Source organism: Erythrolamprus reginae, chromosome 2 (assembly GCF_031021105.1).
Source record: "Erythrolamprus reginae isolate rEryReg1 chromosome 2, rEryReg1.hap1, whole genome shotgun sequence".
NCBI classification, from domain to species: Eukaryota; Metazoa; Chordata; class Lepidosauria; order Squamata; family Dipsadidae; genus Erythrolamprus; species Erythrolamprus reginae.
In genome coordinates, this window is record NC_091951.1 from 205,582,678 (window position 1) to 205,605,986 (window position 23,309).

Genomic DNA, 23,309 nt, shown 5'->3' on the forward strand with positions numbered 1-23,309 from the left:
TTGGCATAAATCACTCTGCCTGACTCTCTTGTGGTTTCTAAAAGTCTAGTGTAAAATTAGGCATGCAATGTGCTTTGAGGTAAGTATGGGCGTGCATTCCCCACCTCCTGGTGCCTCCTTAAAGCAGCCATGTTTTTTCCTGGTTTCATAGGTAGTTGTGCTCAAAAAACAGGTGTTTGAGGTAAGGAGAGATTAAGATAGAGTGAGAAGTGGCTTTGGAGCAAGGGAGGATGTGCTGTCACTAGCTTAACTCAAACATATATTTTTCTAGGATTACTCAGTCAGGTGAACACATGAAAGGACACAACTTGTATAAGATAGCAACAGGTGCAGGATGCAAGGTCAAGCACCTTTGTTTACTTCAGTTCTAAATTACTGTGCATCTTTATTTAAAATGCTCCACTTAGTCTTCCAAGGAGATTGAAATGTTGTCTCTGTAATTATTGCAGAAACAGCCTAAATATTAACTAATTTTGAGAGTTTCTTTAAACTATGAATGTAAATACCCGCATTTTTCAGAGTATAAGACGCACCCTTATCCTCTCTAAAATAGGCTGAAAATTTGGGTGCGTTTTATACTCTGAATGTAACTTTTTTCAAAGTCTATTTTTCAGCCCTAACTAGGTGCTAACAATTTTCCCAGCTCTCACCGGCTTACAAGCACTTTCACTGCTACTCTCTCTGAAGAATGTTTTTCCAGCCCTAAGTATTTGCAAGATTTTTTTTAAAATTGCTCTACTTGCTCTGAATAAGTTTCTTTCCAGCCCTGATGATATTCTAACAATGTTCTCAGCTCTTACTGGCTTGCAGACTCTGTCACTGTTACTCTCTCCAAATAAGATTTTTTTAAAGACCTAACCAGGAGATAAAATAATGTGCTGAAGCTGACCAGAGTAAGGATGCTAACAGATGAATACCTGGTAGGCAGATTCCCCCCTCCCCATTTCCTCCCCAAAAACTAAGGCCCATCCTATACTCCAATCTGTCTTTTACTCCGAAAAATACAGTAAATCAGTTTTGTGCTTTAAATGTGTGACACTTATTTCAATACTATAATATGTATGTTTACTACCAGAATGGCTGTATTTGTGCTAAGAAATAACTGAATGTGTAGAATAATCAAGACTGAATGAATTTGTCAATATAAATTCCCCTTGGAATACCTGAATTCTTGTGGACATAATATTTATGAGTTATTCCTCTGGGGAGTATTTCTTTAAATAGAAGAAATTCTCCCTGGAGGATAATTTATAGATGTTATATCTACAAGAATTTAGGCATTTCAAGGGGAATCAATGATGACAAATCTGATTTTTGATAACATTTGTTCATGTCTGAATCTGTTGACAGGCTTGCCATTTATATTCTTCTCTTCCACACACACTTTCAGCCATAGGGTGTAATTGCCTCATCAAAAATCTCTACCCCATTTTATATTGGGTGTCTCATAAATACGCATATTTATATCATTTGTCCACGCACCCTGTTCTTTGCTGTAGACCACAAGCCTTTCTTCATCTCCTCTCATATCCCTGATCCTTTTCACTTCCCTTTTGCCTTCCTGACAAACTGCAGCCCTGCTTTACTGCTCTTGCTGAAGATGCCTTGACCCTTAGAAGCTCCCAGATTTTTGGAAGCTCTTTATCTACTGCATTGATTTATCAACTATTCCGCTTTGACCCAAGTCAAAAAGATGCGAAACATCTGGGACACATGAGGGTTACAGCTGGATGGAGTTCAAATACAGCTCTCTCTCTAGGTCATTTTTCACCAGTAGATGAGGTGATCTAATTTCTTTCATAACTCTAGCCAATCATTGCCCTTCTCCCTAAGGAGTTATTGTGTAGTCCTTGAGTTCAGCAGATGGATACTAAAGCTGAACACTTTAAAAGGCTTAACTGCCATTAATCAGCTTAAATGTTAACTAAAGGGTTGGTGTCAATTTTCATCAGTGATTTTGCAAACTAATTGCATATTTTACTTGGTGTTTATTTCTCTTGCATTTTCATGACATGCACTGATATTAAAATATCTTGCCACCTTTGGGGTTTTCTGTAGGGGAGAATGGTTATTTATTTAGTGTATGGCATCTACAGAGATCATGCAGTCACTGATATAGAAATCTAATGGAAATAATGGTTAGGGTTAAGGACAAATGAGTTGCTTAGAAAACCATTTTGTCCCTTAAAACCAGTTTTGGATTTGAAATATTGTCACATTATTTTGGAAGCAGCTCTGATATCTATAAAATATGGAGTGTGGCTTGTGTGATACCGCTAACTGAAGTGGCAAACAGCAAAATGGCAGCAGTGATTGTGACTTTTATCCCATATTTACTTTTGTATAATTCAAAGCAATTTATAGAATGCTATTTCCCCCAAATAACAGCTATGCCAGGGTGGTTTGGGCTAAGAGGCAGACTCGAAGTAACCCACTGGGCTAAGAAAATGTTAGAACTGAGCTTCCCATTTTCCAGCTCACCAGTAAACCAGACTGGTTCTTATCAAAAGTCTGAAGATTACAATGCCAGGATGAACATAACTGAACAGGTATCTTCAATCGCTGAGATTTTAACTCACAATAACTGCTAGGCTGCACTTATATCTCTCTTTACAATCTATTCTAGAGGGAATCCAAAGAGGGCTTAGTGCCTTTTATCCAAGAGAATTTGTGAGCTTTTAGTTCTTTAACTCATAAATACCACTAAAGAGAAAACAAACTCTGGAAATTGCCCTGACATTCAGGTGATTCTGTGTTCAAGGACTGAGTCTCACCGACAGTGTGTCTTCACTCAAATATGGATGCTTGAACAGACCTTAATTTCTGGCTGGTCTTAATGTCTGTTAGGAGCTGACATAAAATAGATTTGTGATGTGAAGAAATGTGGGAATGACCTCGAGAGACCAGGGAAAGACATGCTGTCTAGGGAACAATCAGATAAAAGCTGGAAGCAAAGACCCAGGAAAGATCCTCCCTAACTTAACAGGTTGCAAAAGAGAAAACAGGAGATTTGTACTAGCAGATTGCAAGGTTCCATTAATATAGCCTTACAATAAAGTAGAATTTAGCTCATTTGGTTGTTTATTGTTTGGTCTACCTGTCAAGGCCAAGTATAGCGCATAGCAGCTATACTCATTGCATAGCGGCTCTTCAGGCTATACTAAATATTTTTTTAAAGCTACTTTGCTATACAGGCATGAATCCTCTTATTTTGAAAGGTTAAAGCAGCTGCAAAATGGTTGTGCATGCAATTTGCACATGAAAACAGCCAAGAGCAGATTCTACAGCAACTGATGAACAACACGGCCCACTTCACCACTCAAAAAGTAGTGCTTTGTATGCCTCCCCACACATTGTAAAGTGTGACCTTCAAACTTCACAGCCACTCCACTCAAGTGGCTATGAAGTTCACAATTGGTAAATACATGTCCAGGAACAAATGGTAGTAGGGCCTACACTTCCAGCTACACCAGAGGTCTTAAAACTTGGCAACTTTAAGACTTGTGGACTTCGACTCCCAGAATTCTTCAGCCAGCATAGTATGGCTGGAGAATTCTGGGAGTTGAACTCCAAACATCTTAAAGTTGCCATGTTTGGGGACCCCTGAGCTACACCCTACTGCACCAAATCAGAAACAGAAGTGCACTAGAAAGAAAAAGATGAAGTTGTCCAGAAGACAAACTTCCTTCTTTGACTTAAGGAGAGTGGCACACTTTAATTTCATCATGACTCAGCATGGACCAGAGTTTCTCTTTCTGCTTAGTTCACTCCTCAGTTGTCTTGCCTTTCAATCTGCTGCAATCTTGCAATTCTCAAGCCTCACCATTACAAGATTAAAAAAAAAGAACTTGTAATGAAGGTGGAAGTTTTATAGATTATATAGATTTTTTTTCTTTTGCTCTCCCTTTTTCTTTTTGCCCTTCCTACTTTTTTCTGTACTAATATACTATTTAGTTCCTGTACCTTTTAAAATCTTTGTATTTTTAAACTTCAGTAAATATTATTTAAAAAACCACATAGCCACACCCCTGCCATTATAAAGTTCAAAGAAAGCACAGGACTATTTTAGACATATTGTGCAGGTTACCAAACCTGCAAAGGTTCAGACGCAATTCGAATTATATTAAACATAGGCGGTATTTGGCAGGGAAGAATTTCAGGAAGAGCCACTGTGGTGGAATGCTGTGTAACACTCAGAAGAATCACGTTTGGTTTTTTTTAATTATAGAAGTTAAAGGCTAGAAGGCAGTGAATCCTAAGGATTTCATTGGATGGCCAGTTTGAGGAAGCAGGCCTTGTCCTTGTCAGTATGCCTGGGGTTACTCTATTGTTAGGCAAAATGGGGCCTCTCAGGAGGCAGCAGACCCAAGGAAGTTCCTTGTTAAAGGTGATAGATGGCCTGTTGCAGTCATAAGTTGATGGAGAATAAAGACTGCAAATCTTTTGTAAGGGTTTTTTTTTTGAGCTGCACTGGTGGTGAGGCTTCTATTCTTTGGTTGGGATTGCAGGGGCTTTGCCTGGGGCAGAAAGGATCAATTTGGGTCTGGGGGGATTAGGCAAAGAATGGAATTTGTGTTTGACCCAGTTTATATCTAAAAAGTGGGTGTTGGGGGCAGTAGTGGATGCACTCTCCATTTTGTTTGATAGGTTTCTCTTTTCTACTACAGCTAGTAAAGTTTGTGCATTTTGCAGAGGTCCAATTGAAAAACTAAAGTGCCTAGGGACAGAATAAACCCCAGTCACACTCACCTTCAAACAGTGATGTTAATGCATACAAAAGGCTTACACAAAGTTTATTTATTTATATTTATTTATTTGTTTTGTCTAGTATGTATTGGTGGTATACAAAGATATACTGTAATATTTATATACATACCAGTAAAATTGCTTTACTTATTAGCTCCATCCCTCATTCTTTTGTATTATGATTACCTTCTCCATTAAAGTAACATGATTTTTAACCTAGCCCCAAATCTGGAATTTGCTATGTTTGTTGAATTACAGCTGTAATCTTCACACCAACATGGCTGGGCAAGATGGGAATTGTAGTGCAACAGATTGCCAGTTTGGGGATTGTAGTGTAATGCTTAAATTCTGAGCATGTGCATGACCAACTTCATCTTATTTTTACAAAATTGAAGAGGCTCTCCAAGGTTTATAGCAGGATTATTATGTTTCTCTCTCCCCCTCATTAGTTTACATTAAATGTTTCCTACAGCATCCTTAACAGTTTAATTTTTTGTTTATTTTATAGCAATATCCCTGTAGCATCTCTAAACTCTAATCACTACTCTTATTGTCTTTAAACACGTTCATTTTTCGTTTTTCATTGAGAATAATAATCTAATCTTGGCTAACATATAAATAAATAAAAATTCAACTACAAAATATGAAAATTATATAAAAATACTCGCACTACATTCTTAAGAATTTCACTTCATGAGAGTAAAAGTTATTCTTACTGAAATTGAATAGTATTACATAGCCAGGCAAGATAAGACACTCAGAATATGGATTTTGAATTAAAAGGGAAAGGGATTAAAAGTAATTAAAACAATCTAATACAGTAGAAATGAGCCAGAATTGCAGGCATCCAAACTATAGTATAATCTCAATTAATGTTTGAAGGGAAAAGGGTGAGGAAGATGGGGGAATGGGGGCTTTTAAAACACCTTTTTCTGGGTTTGTCTTTTTAAAATGATTATATTTCATTTCAAATATTGCTCTAGTATAAATTTTATTTTTGGTAAGGTGTGCATTCTGTTCTCTTTTTCTTCTTCTTCTTCTTGCTTTTTAAATTTCTCAAAAAATAAGAAAATAGAAAGAAAAAAGATTGTCCCCTACTGAAACATGTCTGTGCACTATGAGTATCTAACATTTGGTGTTCATAATTAAAAGATTGAGAAGCACATTCCCCTATAAAGGAAGATTGGGCTGATCTTTACAGCATCTCATCCAACCCAAAGCGTGTTTTGGATTAAAATTACCTGATCCTTAAGTATACTCAACATTTCCCCCACCCTTCCAACAACAAGGCTGTGGACCACACTTCATCTGTGCTGAGTTGTACAACCACACTGTCTTTACAAATATCCTTAAAAATGGCACAAAGGCAAGATGCTATGTGCTAATGAGCAGTTTGGCTGTTTTACCTATGACAAATTTGAGTCCAGTTTAAGTCAGCACGCACAGAGCCTGTATCACCACCACCACCACTTCCATTTCTGGAAGGGGTGATGCTAGACCTGAGACCAGGAGTATACCAGCAGGACAAAGAAGGATCAATACATTAGAGGAGTGTAATTTTGGATGCAGAGGATGGCCAAATTAATTAAAAGGAATTGCTCTTTCCAGTGCAATCCTTTGGTAGCAGGGGATAGAATTACACAAAACTGTCATCCCTGTGAGAAATCCTCATTTTTCCCTTGTAAAATGGAGAGAATTACTTATATTTCTGGCACACACATGGCAGGATTGAGTTAGCCGAAAAATGCCTATGTCACTAAACTGTAGCATACTTAGTAAATGTAAACTTCTTGGATATATAGTATAACAGACGCGCTCCATGAAATCCTGCCCAGCCCAAAGGAACTTACCGAAGCTCCAAAGATGATGAAGATGTGGGTATCCAATTTGAGGAAGTCTTTCCCATGGCTGAGCTCTTCACGGAACATCCCACAGATGTCGGCTTCAGACAGCTCGGCGAGTGGCAGGCGGCGACTCATGTTGGCAGTATTATTTCCTGAGAAGAAAAAGGATGTCAGGTAAAACTCCTCCCACCTTCATGCCCTCCCCATCCAAAAAGTGTTATATCCAGGTGAACAACCCTCTCCATTCCTCAGTGGCGCATCCCAGGCAGGTTGAACGCTAGGCTGATATCCAAAGACACAAGTCTCAACTTGTGGTAGGAAGTTCAGCATAGTTTGTCCACTGCAATTCTGGCAAGGGCGCATTGTGCAAGTGTTGTCAACAGGTTCCCCATGTTACCTACCTTGGCCTGGAGTCCTGCTGCTTGGCAGGCTGATCCAAGAAAGTTAAGAAAACAAAATGCTAATTGTATAAATTGAGCGACTACTCTCTTTTTAAAAATTTTTGTTTTTGCAGACTACAAGTTACAACATAACTTAAAAAAAAAAAAAATCACAGGGAGGGGGGTGCAAGAAAAAACGAGGAAGCAGCTGAATTTCCCGGTAAGCTAAAAAGCGCCAGAGCGCACCATGAAACGCACGGAACGATCCCAGCTTCCTGGAGCGGAGACTCCGGCCAATATCTCAAAGAAAATGAACCAAGGGGATCCTAGAGAACCTCACATTGCGTTCCTCCACTAAGTGTAGGAACAAGAGGATTACTTTTCAGGTCCGATCGCCACTATCACCCGTCTGGTTCTCTCTCAACCCCTCCCTCTCTTCATCCCGATCCTGCCCGAAGCCCAGCATCCTTTCTTTTCCTCGCCTCCAGGCTGGTCCATTGCGCGCAAATTCGGCGGAGTGCGCGCAGGGGCGCAAAGGGGACGCGTTATTTTATTCAACCACACAAGTGGGGGGGGGGCGGTAGTTTTTCGGACGCTGGAAACTTTGGCTTCCCCCCACCCCTCCTGCTTCCGCCTTCTATGCGCAGGGAAGAAAACCGGCGGCGGCGACCGGAGAGGGAAGCCGGGCTTTTCCTCCCCCCCCCTCTGCAAACCTCTGGGAAGCTCCGTTCCCCTCTCCAACTCCCCCACCCCTTTCATCCGGGTTTTTTTTTCCCCTTCCGGCTGCAGCCCCCGCTCCCTCCACAGCCCCGAGTACCTGCTCCCAGGCTCGGCTGAAGCTGCTCTCCTTCTCCCGCTGGCGGAGCTCCCCATCCCCCGCCCCTCGGGCGCTGTGACCAAAGAGGCCTCGCCCGCCTTTGCAAGCCCAACCCTTCGTAAAGTCGGAGCTGCCGGCTCCCCCAGCGCCGGAGCCAATCGAGGGAGCCGCCGAATGCTGGGCGCGCCGAGCTGCTTCCGCACGGTTGGGCCGAGCCTGCTTGGCGGGCGAAGGGACTTCTCTTGGGTAATGAAAGACGCAACGCGAGTGAGTGCCTTCTCTTCCCCCCCCCTCCCTCCCTCCCTCGGAAGGCTTAGTCCCCTTTGAGCAGTGTTTTCCAACCTTGGCAACCTGAAGAGATCTGGACTTCAACTCCCAGAATTCCCCAGCCAGCATTCGCTGGCTGGGGAATTCTGGGAGTTGAAGTCCAGATCTCTTCAAGTTGCCAAGGTTGGGAAACACTGCCTTTGAGGGAGGCGTAGACCTAGCAGCCTCCAGGCCTCTCCTGAGCTGGAATTGCGTCCCTGGAACTCCCCGGGCGACATTCCAAAGCCCATACTGCTCGCTGGGGATTCTGGGAGGAAGTCCAGCACGTGGGAGAACCAGGCTGGGTAGGGTATTGCATGCTAGCTTGTTGTGGACACTTGGTTAAACGTTTTGAGAAAGGGGACCTAGAGGAGGTGCATAAAAAGCATCCCCTTGTGTGCAATGAGAGGTTAGGGATTCCAACCCAAAATAGATTCTTCTTTCAGCGCTCCCAAGTCTTGGGTTTGTTGCAATAAATCACCTGGCTTTATTTTTAGAAGGAAGTTTTGCCTCCAAGAAAGTGGACTAATGAAAGGCTACCATGGTATAGAATAGAATAAATAGCATAGAATTAGCAATAATAAAAACATTTAGATTTATAGACTGCTGCACGGTGCTTTACAGCCCTAAGCGGTTTACAAAGAGTGAGCATATTGCCCCCATTTTACCGACCTTGGAAGGAGGGGAGGCTGAGTCAACCTTGAGCCTACTGAGATTCAATCTGCCAAACTGCTGGCAGCCGTTGATCAGCAGAAGTAGATTGCAGTACAGTGTTCCCTTGTCACTATGCGGCTCATCTTTCGCGGACTTGATGCATCGCGGGTTTTTATAAAATATTAATAGAAAAAAATATTGCGGATTTTCTCACTTTGCAGGTTTTCTACTTGCCTACATGAGATTGTAAACAACACATGATTGGTTGATTGATGGAGAAGTGACCAACCAGAGAGTGTTGCTTTGTATCCCAGAGCCTGATTGGCTTAGTACAGTAGCTGCGGTGTTGTGATTGGGGTTTTTTTGTGAAAGTTTTCGGTAAAGACTGAATACATTCAAGCCCTAGCATGACACCCAAACGCCCTGCAAGTTCTACGACTTCTGGCATTGAGCCTAAGCGGAAGCGAAAGATGCTTACAATAAAAGAGAAAGTCACGCTGCTCGACATGCTGAAGGAAGGGAGGTCGTACGCCGCAGTTGGCCGCCATTACGGGATCAACGAATCAACGGTTCGCTCCATAAAGAAGGAGGAGAAGAATATCAGGACTACGGCAAATTTGACTTTCAGCGAGACGGCGAAAAGGGTGGTTACTCCTCGTAATAAATTAATTGTCGAGATGGAGGCTGTATTAGCCTTGTGGATTCAAGATTGTCGGGGGAAAAATATTTCTTTGGATACGAACACCATCAGGTCTCAGGCTAAGTTTCTCTACGACCACATGGCAGAGAAAAGCGAAGACCAAGAAGGCATTAAAGAAGAAGAGGATGAGAATGATGATGAACCCCGACCATCAACATCGACTGGTTCTCCCACCAAAACAGGATTTGCTGCCAGCAAGGGCTGGTTTGATAAATTTATAAAGCGCCTTGGGCTCAAGAGCGCTTCTCTGCATGGAGAGGCTGCCTCTGTGGATAAGGACGCAGTCGGGCTTTACGTGAGCAACACATTTGAGCAGCTAATAAAAGAAGAGGGCTATCTACCAGAACAAGTGTTTAACATGGATGTGACGGGCTTGTTCTGGAAGAGGATGCCATCTCGCACTTTCGTAATGAATGAGGAAGCCAGAGGCCCTGGTTTTAAGGCTCAAAAAGATCGGGTGACGTTAATCATGTGTGGCAATGCTGCTGGATTTATGATAAAGCCAGGGCTTATTTATAAGTCTCAAAATCCAAGAGCCCTAAAGAACAAAAATAAGAATGTGTTGCCTGTGCATTGGATGCATAACCCAAAGGCTTGGATCACAAGAAACCTGACGAGAGACTGGTTCCATCAGTGCTTTATCCCGGAGGTCAAGGATTATCTGAGAAACAGGGGCCTTGAGTTCAAAGTGCTTCTGTTGATGGACAGTGCTGGCGGCCATGCTAACGACATAGCGCATGATGGAGTCCAGATAGAATTCTTGCCACCAAACATCACATCGTTAATTCAGCCAATGGACCAAGGCGTTATTCGTACCTTTAAGGTGCTTTACACGAGAAATTTGTTGCAGGGCCTCGTGGAAGCAATGGACATGAAGGAAGACTTCTCGCTAAAGGTGTACTGGCATGAGTACACGATTGCATCGTGCCTGAAAAACATTCAGAAGGCCATGAGTGAAATGAAAACGGAAACGTTAAATGCATGCTGGAAAAAATTGTGGCCTGAAATAGTGCACGATTACAAGGGATTCTCTCCGGATGAAATTCACCGTTCTGCAGTCAACAAGGCTGTAGCCCTTGCAAAAATGCTCGGCGGAGAGGGTTTCAGTGATATGACTGCTGAAGATGTGAATGACCTGCTGGACACGCATGGTCAGCCATTGACGGACGAAGATCTGGAGGAGGCCACCAAGTCAGCAAGTGAAGAAGAGGATGAAGAAGATGAAGAACAGGCTGCGGAAGAGGAGGTTGGCCTAACGCTTGAACGCCTTGCAATCTTGCAAAGAAAGGCTCAAGAACTTCAGCAACTGACCGAAGATTGGGACACGAACATGGTTCGGTCGCTGCAGTTCAGGAACTCAATAGATAGCAGCATGATACCGTACAGAAACATGTTGACCCAGCTAAAAAAACAGCATCAGCAACTCCCCATAACGATGTCCCTAACTCGCGGAAAGAAGTCCGTTACGCCAGCTATAAAATGGTGAGTACCCATAAAAATTTTTACGTTGTGTGTGTGGGGGAGAGAGAGAGATTTTGTTGCTTTGTTGTCCCTACTTCGCAGATTTTTGTTTATCGCAGGTGGTCCTGGAACGTAGCACCCACAATAAGTGAGGGAACACTGTACTGCGTTCTAACCACTGCACTCTTACTATTCTTTATTGGCCAAGTGTGATTGGACACATTAGAAATTTGTCTTGGTGCATATACTCTCAGTGTACATAAAAGAAAAGAGAGATTTGTCAAGAATCATGTTTTTCATGATAGCCCAGGTACAAATAATATATTTCATGATAGCCCAGGTACAAATAATATATTTCATGATAGCCCAGGTACAAATAATATATTTCATGATAGCCCAGGTACAAATAAGCGATCCAGTCATATTAGGAACCAGTCAGTGTAAATTGTAAGGATGCAAGCAACAAAGTTACAGTCATTGGTGGCAGGAGAGGAGTGATGGGAACGATGAGGAGATTAATAGTAGTGTGTCTATGTGCCGATGGAGATTCTCGGTCATCCAGGCCATGGCTGTCCCAAAGGTGTTTTTTTCAAAAGGCATCTGGGGTTTGCTTTTTTAAAAAGATGTTTCACTTCTCATCCAAGAAACTTCTTCAGTTCTGATGTCTTGAGTCAGAATTGAAGAAGCTTCCTGGATGAGAAGCCAAACATCTTCAAGGAAAAAGGAAGTCCAGTTGCCTTTTGAAAAAACGCATTTGTCTCCCTTTAGGGAGGATGAAGCTAGTATGTGCTCTCCCCTTAGGGAAGACTGGAGTGGGTTGCTTGCTCTTTCTTTGGAAATTCCCTCCATGAAAGCATTTAACAGTGCACGTACATTGCATTATGAGCGTGTGTGCAAGCTTGCCCTTTTGGCCCTTGGCAACGGACAAGTTAGCCATCACTGCTCTAGATGACAGGCTCAAGATCCAAATGGATCTTGATAGACTTGGACCCTGGGCCCTATCTAACTATTCAGCGTAGAGAAAAGTAAAGTCTTACACTTAGGCAAAAAAACCCACCAGAAGTAGACATATAGACTGGGTGAAACCAGGCTTAATAGCAGTAACTTTGAGAGGGATCTTGGAGTCTTAGTGGACAACCAACTAAATATGAGCCAAAAGTATGTGGTGGCAGCCAAAAAAGCCAATGCAATCCTCAATTGCATTAACAGACCGATACAATCAAGATCAAGTGAGGTACTAATACTACTCTATAAAGCCTTAGTTTAGTACAGCAGTGGCAAACCTTTTTTGGCTTGGGTGCCAAAAGGATATGTATGTGGCCACACCAATAATGCAATGTCCTGTGCATGTGCACAACCTCCTTCTGCCCCTTCGCTCATGCGCATGTGTGTGCCATATGTTTACCATCACGGCCTTAAATGGAACCATGTGGTACCCCGCTGCTTGCTTCCCTCCATGTAGATGTAGTACCATTAAGGACTACTCATTGAGCACAGTTTGTCATCCGGTTATAAATCCATCTGATGTTATCTATCCCATTTTTTTTCTAGCTTACCAAGAAGTAGATTGTGGTCTACTTTGTCGAATGCCTTGCTGAAGTCTATGTATATTATGTCATTCATCTAGCAAATGTTCAAAGTTATAGTGGCAGTGAAGAAAGTGACAACTACTCCTCACATTTGTGATTGTTACAGCTTCCCCACCATCACCTGGTCAAAAATTGGGTGCTTGGCAATGGGCATGCATTTACGTCAGAGTCAGATGATTGCAATTTGCAGTCTTGGCAATTGATTTCCGAAGAGGGAAGTTGAATTGGCTTAACAACTATAGGATTGCATTAATAATGGCAGTGATTCACTTAACAGTTGTGGCTAAAAAGGTCATAAGATCTTGTATGACTCACTTAATAAAGACCCTATTTGACAATTGGGAAATTCTGGTTCCAATCATGGTCATAGGTTGAGGTCTAATTGGATCTGTCTGTAGCCAATCACTCGGCAGTACCTCAAGGATTCACCCATGATGCTAGGTAAATGAATATGGTCCCTATGGCTTATGACTTTCTGGATTTTTTTAAATCAATCAACCAATCAATTTTTATTACTGTCAGACCAACAGAGCTTGTGCCTTTCATTGCCGCTGGTTAGTACTTTTGAATCCAATGAATGGCGAACACTTTGGCATTTACTATTGCTCCCTTAATAACATTTGCATCATCTAATGAAAGTCTTCGTTTGCTAGAGGGCAAATTCTAAACTTGCCTGAGTTTATTGAATCAGAAAATGCTGTGTGTGTGTGGAGGGGGTTGGTTTAGTTTAACAAGTTGTGTAAACTTAGCCATCTTTTGTGTTGCATTTTACTATATCTGTTGATCAGGGGTAGGTTCTAACTTACCTCGCTGCTGGTTCGCTTCCTCCTGTGTCGTGGCGCCACGAGGTGGGTTTGGCTGAAAGAGAATGACTGACCCAAAGTCATCCAACCAAAGCCAAGATTAGAATTCATGGTCTCTTGGTTTCTAGCCTGGTGCCATAGACATTAGATCAGTGATGGCAAATCTTTTTTGTTTGGGTGCCAAAAGGATGTGTGGATGCACGATAGCATGTGCGTGTTCACCCCCATAATGTAACCCCCGCATAACCCCCGCACTGCCTCCCCTGCATATGCACACAGGCTTCAATGAAGCCTCCTGACTTCCAGTGGGCCCATTGGGCTGTTTTTCGCTCTCCACAGGATTCAGCAAAGCCTTTCCAGTGGGCTGAGGTGTGTGAGGCCTCGTAGCAACAGTCCAAAGCCGAAGATGTTCCTGACGACCTCTGACATTAAACAGGAAGATGAGGGTGAGCACACAAGTGTACTTCTGGTTGGCCTGTTGGGCCATTTTTGCCATGGGGAGAGTGAAAACGGCTGAAAAGAAGGCCGAAAATCAGCTGGCCAGCGGGCACACACACACTGGAGCTGAGATAGGGCAACACCTCGCATACTCTCAGATATGGCGCCATGTGCCACTTGTGGAACACATGCGGTAATTTCACCATCACTGCACTAGATCAACAGGCTTCCCATAGTACTGTATACAGTGTTCCCTCAAATTTCGTGGGGGATGCGTTCCGAGACCGTCCGCGAAAGTCGAATTTCCGCCAAGTAGAGATGCAAAAGTAAATACACTATTTTTGGCTATGAACAGTATCACAAGCCTTCCCTTAACACTTTAAACCCCTAAATTACCATTTCCCATTCCCTCAGCAACCATTTAGATTATTACTCACCATGTTTATTTATTAAAGTTTATTTAAAAAAATATTTATTAAAGGCGGACGAAAGCTTGGCAATAACATGACATCATGGGATGGAAAAAACCATGCTATAGGGAAAAAAACCATGAAGTATTTTTTAATTAATATTTTTGAAAAACCGTGGTATAGACTTTTTGAGAAATTTGAACCCACAAAAATCGAGGGAACACTGTAATTAATGAAGCTGATTATAATTCCTATTTCAAGACGTGTTGCCACGGCATCACTTAACTTTTCAGAAGTTGCTCTGCTTATTGATGATAACAGAGGTATGGGCAGTTATTTGATGCAGTACAATCTTGTTCTTCCTTTTATTCAGGGCAATAGAACAAAAACTGTTTATTCAGGTCAATTTATTTTAACTTGAATAAGATTATAAAAGTAAAGAAATAAATAGTCCCTAAATTATGTGCCCCAAAGCATGATTAATCCTAGATGCTTAGACAGGATTGAATTTATTTTGTACATTATTCATTCTTAATTCTTTTCTTCTCTCTCAGAAATAAGCCTCCTTTGTAGGTGGACACCATTATTGTCTTGTAATATTTCTGCAAAGCTGAGTAAAATAGCAATTACATCTGACCAGGGGTGGGTTACTGCCTGGATGGGGGAGAACGCAGTGGGGTAGCGAAAATGGGGCTCCACCCCAGAGCGCCCAATTTGCACTGAAAGAGGTTGAAAGAAAATGGAGGGTGTCCTGCAGAAGTCACGCCCACAGTGTGGTGGTAAAAATATTGGGGGCCTTCACTGCATCTGACCATAGGTTTTTTACTTCTTTTTTTTACTGCTATATATAGCTCAAGTGTTGAAAGGTAGGTGAATAACTGGCAAAGATGTTTCGGGGAGTATTTCTCCCGAAAAAGAGAGAGCAATTTCTTCAGGGAAGTTCAGATTTTAGAAGGAAACATAACATGAACTCTGAGAAATCTTATAAAGCAACCTTCCTCATATCAATGTTAAACAGTAGAACAGGAAATTGCTGAAGGTCTTTTCTCAATTTCTCTTTCAGTGTGATCTTGTTGCACAACCTTCACTTCTATTTCTGGAATGTAGTTTTGTTGGGGCTTTTTAAGGGTTTTTTTGATGCCTAAGGGAAGAAGTGTTTGCATCTAATTTCAAGGGTTTTGCAGAGGACCATGTCCTTTGGAACTACTGTATATCCTATGGATCTAATTTGTTGATTTCAGCCTCCAGTGTGCAGTATTCAATATGCAGTACTGCAAGATGGCAATTAAACAAGGTCATCTATTGGAACCCCAGAAGGGTGCCTTCTCTGTAGCACCTGCCATAAGGTCTCCCTGTCCCCAAAATCCAGGTGGCCCCACCCCTGCTATTTCAGGCTCTTTATTCAAGTCAAGGGAGAGTGGGGTGAATTTTTTTTTTATTTTTCTTCTCCAATCATGTGTATAGAAAAAAAGATACCATTAATTTACAATACAACATTTTTACAATTTCGGTATGCACCAATTAAACCAATGCCACCTCCTGACAATTTAACATCTGGACCAAAAAATAATTATTCCAATTCCTCATATGATAAAAAAAAAAGTCAAGGGAGAGTGAGTCCCCTCACTTCATCATGCTTGCCATCTTTTTTTCTTTTTAGACTTTATTGTAATAGCCTCTGGAAAAAAAATCATTTATGACCTAAATGTGAACTTTATGATCGTCCTCCTCCGCAAATTCCACAATTTGGGTGCTTGACAACTCTCTTGCATTTATGACCAGTTGCAATGTTTTGCAGTTGCCTGATCACAATTTGCATTTGCATGGTTATGATTGTGTGACTTATGACCATTGTAAAACAAATTTGCAAAATTGGGTTCAGTCAGTTGATGACTTGCAACTACAATTACTTAAAATGGAAATTCTAGCCCTAATTGTAGTTTTAAGCTGCAACATGATAGACAAGATTAAGTCTTTTTGGTCCTTCCAGTACAATTACCGTGTTTCCCCGAAAATAAGACAGCGTCTTATATTAATTTTTGCTCACAAAGATGTGCTACGTCTTATTTTCAGAGGATGTCTTATTTTCTTTCAATGAATTGTATCCTGTATCCTGCTGCAGCAAAAACGCATCCAAACATGCAGCGTTTGGATGCGGTGGTGGATGTGTTTTAAATCTGATTGCTGCAGTGTTTTGGGATGCAATTTATGGACAGCAGTGTAATATATGTTCCATTCGGGAATGCTACGAAACAAAACGTTTCCTACGTCTTACTTTTGGGGGATGCCTTATATTAGGCAATTCTACGAAATCTCTCCTATGTCTTACTTTTGGGGGTGACTTATTTTCGGGGAAACAGGGTATGAGGCGGGGGGGGGGTGCAACAGCAGCATGCAGAATTCTCACTGTATCGCTTTTTAAAATCATCCCTATAGAAATAGGAACAGAAAAACCAAAAGCACTCCCTCATACCCTCCTTCTCTCTTAACTGTGTATTTCAAGAAGACACAGTAGTGTAGTCAACAATAAAAAAAGATACCAACAGATCCAGAAGGTCACACTTATCTACCTCCTAGTGAAGAGCTTCTTTTAGAGATGAGAGAATAAATCTTCATGCTAACTTCTAGTTTACATATAGGCTGATCAAGATAATTTGTTTAAGTTAAGACCTAACGGAACTGGAATGCCGCTATCTTTTCTATTAGCTTAGGTAAATTGGAACACAAGCCCATAGTTGTTGAAATATGGATTTCTTGACCATAGACCTCACCAATGACCCTGTAAGGGGGTAGGAAATTCCACCTGCAAGAAAAAATAATAAACTGAATGATAATTACAGTAGAACCTCTACTTACGAATTTAATTGGAGGCTCGTAAGTTGAAAAGCTCCTATGACGAAACATTGTTTCCCATAGGAAACAATGGAAAAACGATTAATGCGTGCAAGCCCAAAAAGCAGCCGCAGCGGAGGCCAAGTCTCGCTCCGGGCTGTGCCCCCTCCGAGCGCTCGCTGCCTGTCCCTGTCAGCGGCCCAGCCACCTTCACCCGTCTTCGTGGAGCTGCTTGTTGACGGCGCGGATGAGGTCCAGGGCGGGCTTCTTGCTACTCAGGCTGCGGGCCAGCTCCCGTTGCCGCTTCTTCTCCCCTTCAAGGTCGCCCAGCAGCGGCTGGAAGCGCCGCTTCTTGCCGCGCGCCGTGTTGGTCTGGGCGACAGCGGGCTCCTTGGGCAGGCGAGGCTGGAAGCGGCCCCGGGAGGCGGTGGAGACGCGAGCCAGGGCGGCGACGCGGCTCGGCTCGGTCTTGGTGGCCCGTCGCGTGGAGGTTGGCAGCCGGGCGGCCCCGCTGGGCGCGCGCCAGGTTCTTCAGGCGGTTGAGCTTGTTGCGCGCCACCCGCTCGCGCTTCTCGTGGCGCCGCTTGGCGAACTGGTCCTCCATGGGGTCCGCCGAGTCGGGCACTTCCATGAGCCACTCGCGGGAGGGGTCGCCGCCGGCTCGGCGGTAACCCCAGCACCGCTTCCACTCTTGGGCGGCTTCGTCCCAGACAAGCGTGCCGCGCTTCTTGCGAGTCGGCTGGATGCCCTTGAGGCGCGCGAACTGCTCCCACTTGGTGAGCGGCCGAGGTTTGGGCAGCGGCTTCTCCCTGGGCAGGCACGTCGAGGGCTCGGAGGAGCCCCATCCCGGGCGGAGCAGCCTGAGGGGTCCGGTGCGGCGCTGCCTGCCCCGCTCTGCAATCGGCCCGGCGGCATTGCTGGCATTCCAGGCGGACCGCTTTCGTGCCTCTCGGGCCGGGCAGACAAGAGGTGCGGCGCTCCCAAGGGGAAGGGAGAAGGTGGCGGCTCAAGCCCTTCCCCGTGCACCCCTCCGGAGGAGCCCCTCTGGCGGTTGTCCGGGTGGGTGAAGGTGGCTGGGCGCTGACAGGGACAGGCGGTGAGCGCTCGTATCCCAAATTTGGGCTCGTAAGTAGAACAGAAATATCCCTCCCCTCCTAGCTCACATCTCGAAATGCTCGTATATAGAGCAGCTCATATGTCGAGGTTCTACTGTATTGGTCTGGGCCTTTAATATTCCTGGATTCCATGTTAGGAATATTAAAGGCCCAGACCAATGATCATTCTGCTTATTATTATTTTTTGTAGGTGGAATTTCCTTCCACCTTACTATTTGATAGTATAGTATTGTAGATAGTACTATATAGTACTATAGTACTGTAGATCATGACATATTATTGGATTCTTTAATGGGCTTTCTAAGCCAAGCTGGGGAAGGATCCCACATTCAAATAATGACCTAAACATTTATTTATATCCCACTTTTATCATTATTTTTTATAAATAACCCTGTGAGGTGGTTTGGGTTGAAAGTGACTGACCCAAGACTACCTAACCTGACTTTCATGCCGAAGGTGGGGCTAGTACTCACCTGGTTTCTAGACTGGTTCCTTACCTGCTACTTGTAAACATAGACAGTGGTACCTCAAGATACGAACCCCTCGTCTTACGAACAACCCGAGATACGAACCCGGGGTTCAGAAAATTTTTGCCTCTTCTTACGAACTTTTTTTGTCTTATGAACGCCAAACCCAAACTTCCGGGTTTGGCATTCCGGAGGCTGCTGGGAAGCCCCGCAGCCCGGCTGTCACCTTTTAAAACAGCCGGGGGGCTTCCCAGCAGCCTCCCGAAGCCGAACCCGGAAGTTCGGGTTTGGCGTTCGGCTTCAGGAGGCTGCTGGGAAGCCACCCGGCTGTTTTAAAAGGTGACAGCCGGGCGGCGGGGCTTCTCGGCGGCGGCGGCAGCGGCAGGTTGGTAAGATGGAAAACGTTCGGGAGGCCACTTTGGGTTTTTGGCTGGGAGGGAGGGCAGGAGGTCCGGCGCTGGGGGAGGGAGTCAGGAAGGTCCTCCTGCTCCCCACCTCAGTGAAAAACACAAAGACGGTCTGCCGCCGCATGACAGGCAGGGCGGAGCAGCGTGGAGCAAAGGGAGTTTGAAACCGCCAGCGGCTTCAGCTTCCCATTGCTCCGCGGGCAGCGGGAGACCGCCTTTGTATTTTTGGCTGGGGGGGGAGCAGGAGGCGCAGGATCGGGCCGGCGGGTGCGGGGAGAGGCAGCAGGTCTGCATCCTGGGCGGGCGAGGAGGCGCGACCAAGCGGGCTCGGCTCAGGTTCCGACTAGGACGGGGCGAGCAGCGGCTGGGCGCGCCGGCGAGGGTGCGTCCAACTCGGGCCTGGCGGCGCCCGATGCAGCGGGGAACATCAGCATGGGAGGCAGGAGAGGACCAGGCAACCGGAGCAGCGTCACCGCCGCTCCCGGCTTGGCTTCCCTGACCGCCGCAGGCAATGCGCGCTGCGATCTTCCGGGCCGGCCAGGCTCAGCGGATCAAGCCTCGGCCCCTTTCGGCCGAGCCTCCCGGGGCAGGCGGCTGCCTTCCGTCACTGAGCCTCGCCGGCCCGGAAGATCACAGCACGCGTTGCCTGCGGTGGCGAGGGAAGCCAAGCCAGGAGCGCCGGCGATGCTGCTCCCGGCTTGGCTTTCCTCGCCGCCGCAGGCAACGCGCGCTGCGATCTTCTGGGCCGGCCAGGCTCAGCGGATCAAGCCTCGGCCCCTTTCGGCTGAGCCTCCCGGGGCAGGCGGCTGCCTTCTGTCACTGAGCCTCGCCGGCCCGGAAGATCACAGCGCGCGTTGCCTGCGGTGGCGAGGGAAGCCGAGCCGGGAGCGGCGGCGGCAGCGCTCCGGTTGCCTGGGCGCGGCGGCGAGGGTGCATCCGACTCGGGGCTGGCCGCCCCGTCCTAGCCGGAGCCTGAGCCGGGCTCGCTCGGTCGCGCCTCCTCGCCCGCTCGCTCACCCAGGATGCAGACCTGAAAAACGTGGAGGCTGGTGAACAAAGGCCAGAACTTTCAGCTTCTGGGTGGATAGGAGGAGCTAAGCGGCTGGAGGAATCAATGCCGCTGGGCTGGCAACATCTCCCCAATGTAAAAAGCCGCTGGGCTGGCTGAGCTCCTCATGTCCAACCCGAAGCCGAAAGAAAAACGCGGAGGCTGCAGGAGTCGGGATGTGTGGAAGAGGTCCGCGGGAGAACTGGGGGGACCCCAGCCCACGCCTGCTGCTTGCTCTCCCAGAAAGACCCCAGCCCACACCTTCAGGAGCTTCCCAGCCGGGTCCCTTCCACGGGGCAGTGGCCACGGCTCCCCCCAGTTCTCCCGCTGACCCTTTCCACACACGCACACCATCCCCAGCCTCCGCGCCGCCGGTTGTCTGTCATCTTCTAAAGAAGCAAGAAGAGGAGGAGGAGCTGGGCGCCGGTGGTAGTGGAGGAAGGCCTGGACGTATTCTGGTCCGATGCCACGAAGGGCTTTTGTTCCACATTACTCGCATAGGGGCAGCAACAGCACTGGAAAAAAAACCACACCCTCATATTTGGGTTAAATGTTTTCTCCAAAACACATAAAAATAGAGCATAAATTAGGAAACAAAAAATAATTTAAAAAAATGAACAATAAATAAATAAAAATAAATTAGAGATCAGAAGGTTCAAAATGTCTCCCTGAAGATGGATATACAATATTACAGTTTTCCCTACCCATTTAGAAGTGTTGGCACAACACTAAATGGTATAATTTTTTAAAAGCATTTTACTAGTTTATTGAAATATAATATATATTATATACTGTATAGTTAAATATACAGTTTATCAAAATATAATGTATAATATATAATACTGAAGTACAGTGTTCCCTCGATTTTCGCAGGGGATGCCTTCCGAGACCGCCCGCGAAAGTCAAATTTCCGCGAAGTAGAGATGTGGAAGTAAATACACTATTTTTGGCTATGAACAGTATCCCAAGCCTTCCTCCTTTAACACTTTAAACCCCTAAATTACAATTTCCCATTCCCTTAGCAACCATTTAGATTATTATTCACCATGTTTATTTATTAAAGTTTATTTTAAAAATGTTTTTTAAAGGCAGACGAAAGTTTGGCAATGACATATGACGTCATCGGGCGGGAAAAATCGTGGTATGGGGGGGAAACCGCGAAGTATTTTTTAATTAATATTTTTGAAAAACCGTGGTATAGATGTTCTGCGAATTTCGAACCCGTGAAAATCGAGGGAACACTGTACAAAGAAAAATTGAACTTTCTTGTTTTTTCTTTGAAGAAGCTGAAGAAGCTTCTTGGATGAGAAGCAAAATGTCTTCAAAGAAAAAAACAAGAAAGTCCAGTTACCTCTTGAAAAAGCACCTTTAGGACAACCATGGCCTGGATGACTGAGAATCTCCACAGATACAAAGAAAAAAAATGAAAATAATGGGGAAATTAGGGAGGAAAAGTGTAGAGAAAAGCACTGGCTTCCAACTCTTTTTGGTGCAATAGAATAAGGTAGTAAAATAAAACCTCAACTTACATTACACAGTGTAATTGAAAGAAATGTAGAGGCTAAGATGATAGTTTGATAATTATTTCATTTTTAAAAGATAAGCAGAGAAAAGAGGAAAGGCCCTAGCACCTATGTACAGTCAACCAATACTCTGGGAGCAACCAGGATAAATCTCTAGCCTTACAACTGCCAGACATTGTTTTAAATCATTACTCCATTTGTTTCATTTCTACAGAATTTCCTGTTCAGGATTTCAGCTAGTGGAAACAACATTTTGGGAACAGACGTTACAGCTATAAATTTGAAAGCATGTTGCAACTTGCAGGGACTGTTCCAGAGTGGCTGCAATGGTGGCTATGTCACAAAACTTCCATTTATGATGTCAAACAGATGATATATCCTTTCTTTCAATGACTATCTTGCTCAAGATGATCCTTGATTAATCCAGTTGATCCAGCTGACCTTTACTTTACAATAATGTCAATTATGGTGCATTTGTTAAACATAAATCCCACTTTTTCTTTAGGCGCTTGGGACAGCATACCTAGCCCTTGTCTCCTCCAATTTTTCTCCACCACCTCCTTGTCAGTAGCAGGCAGGGACATCCTTGCTACAAAATAAAATAAAAAAAAGTCAAGAAGGTGGACATGACAATGCAATCAAAACCCTGCCCTTTTTTTTGACTTGAAGACTCTTAACTGCAGGGTAGAATGAACTGACAGGGAGACTAGCCTGTAGGCACGTTGTGAGCTTTGATGGATGAAAATAGGCCTAAAGGGGCATGAATAAATGCACCTTTGTGCCTACCGTTCCTGTCCTAATGTCTTTTTATCTTTTCTATCTCTACTTTATACTTATATTATGTTAAACGTACTACAATACAATACTATATTTGTATGACAAATAAATAAATAAATAAAAATAAGCTGTCCAAGTCCAGCACCTTCACTTCTATACTTTATTGGCTCTGTGTGATGGAATTTAGTGTGATGGATGCACAGGAGGAGATGCATTCCAGAAAAATAAAAGGCACTTAGTAGTACAGTATATGAAAGATTGCTCTCTCCCAAAAGAATATATCACAGATGCATTCATATGTTAGGATCCCCAGCCTTGCAAAGTTTTATCTATAGGTGTGAACCAATAAAAACTCAGCTAGGAAGAATTGCTATGTTTCATTCTTGATTTGGGGCCTGACGCTCCCCAAGATTCTAGATTATATTCTTAAAATTAAGACTGATTTTAAAAATAAGGCTACTTCTAATTAGCCTTAAAATAAGGCTAATTTTCTACTAGGTAGCATGCTCCCCCCCCCCATTTGTTTCTTTTTTTACTCAAGTCAGTTGGAGTAGACAGTGGTCTGCCTATCTAGGGAACATTTTACTCAAGTCAGTTGGATATGCAGTAGTCTGCCTATCTAGGAAACATCATGCGGCCTTATTCCAGCTTTAGTGATAATATAATTGACAGAATAAAACAATAATTTATTAGGTTTACATGATATCATATGCTAAGCTACAAGGCACAGTTCATCACCACAACAGTTGAGATGACATGACACATTTCAGATATAATGTTTGATTTAAATGTGTTATACATAACAATTTGTGACCTGAGAATAGTGCCAAGGATTAGATTCAAATGATAGCCACACTAAGAATATGAATCATATAAATAAATTATATGTTTAGATTTAAATTCTAAACAACCTGATTGAAAATAAATTCCATCCAAAAATGAGGGGTTTTTTTGAGTAAATTGAAGCAATTTTAAATAAACTTGTGATGGAA

General features: G+C 44.0%; 2 protein-coding genes and 1 pseudogene across 5 annotated transcripts in view; 1 reads left to right on the forward strand and 2 right to left on the reverse strand.

The window, feature by feature from the left end:
• G6PD (glucose-6-phosphate dehydrogenase) overlaps nucleotides 1–8,087 on the reverse strand; it is a 25,428-nt gene extending 17,341 nt beyond the window's left edge. Inside the window, exons 1-3 of one of the 4 annotated variants that reach the window (XM_070741447.1) lie at nucleotides 7,788–7,921; nucleotides 6,992–7,020; nucleotides 6,597–6,742 (exon numbers count right to left, since the gene is read on the reverse strand). In XM_070741447.1, the coding sequence (XP_070597548.1) occupies nucleotides 6,597–6,742; nucleotides 6,992–7,020; nucleotides 7,788–7,843 (231 nt within the window). In that variant the 5' untranslated portion in view covers nucleotides 7,844–7,921. Of the gene's footprint in view, nucleotides 1–6,596; nucleotides 6,743–6,991; nucleotides 7,021–7,158; nucleotides 7,714–7,787 lie in introns of those variants that run through there. The other 3 variants (XM_070741445.1, XM_070741446.1, XM_070741444.1) reach the window with 3 other exon arrangements.
• LOC139161820 (tigger transposable element-derived protein 1-like) lies at nucleotides 7,938–22,458 on the forward strand. Its single transcript, XM_070741441.1, has 4 exons — nucleotides 7,938–8,054; nucleotides 8,969–10,929; nucleotides 13,640–13,746; nucleotides 21,755–22,458. The coding sequence occupies exons 2-4, from the start codon at nucleotides 9,155–9,157 to the stop codon at nucleotides 21,778–21,780; spliced, it is 1,908 nt and encodes a 635-aa protein (XP_070597542.1). The 5' UTR covers nucleotides 7,938–8,054; nucleotides 8,969–9,154; the 3' UTR covers nucleotides 21,781–22,458.
• On the reverse strand, nucleotides 17,191–18,227 carry LOC139163250 (ribosome biogenesis regulatory protein homolog; annotated as a pseudogene).
• Nucleotides 22,459–23,309: the final 851 nt, after the last annotated feature.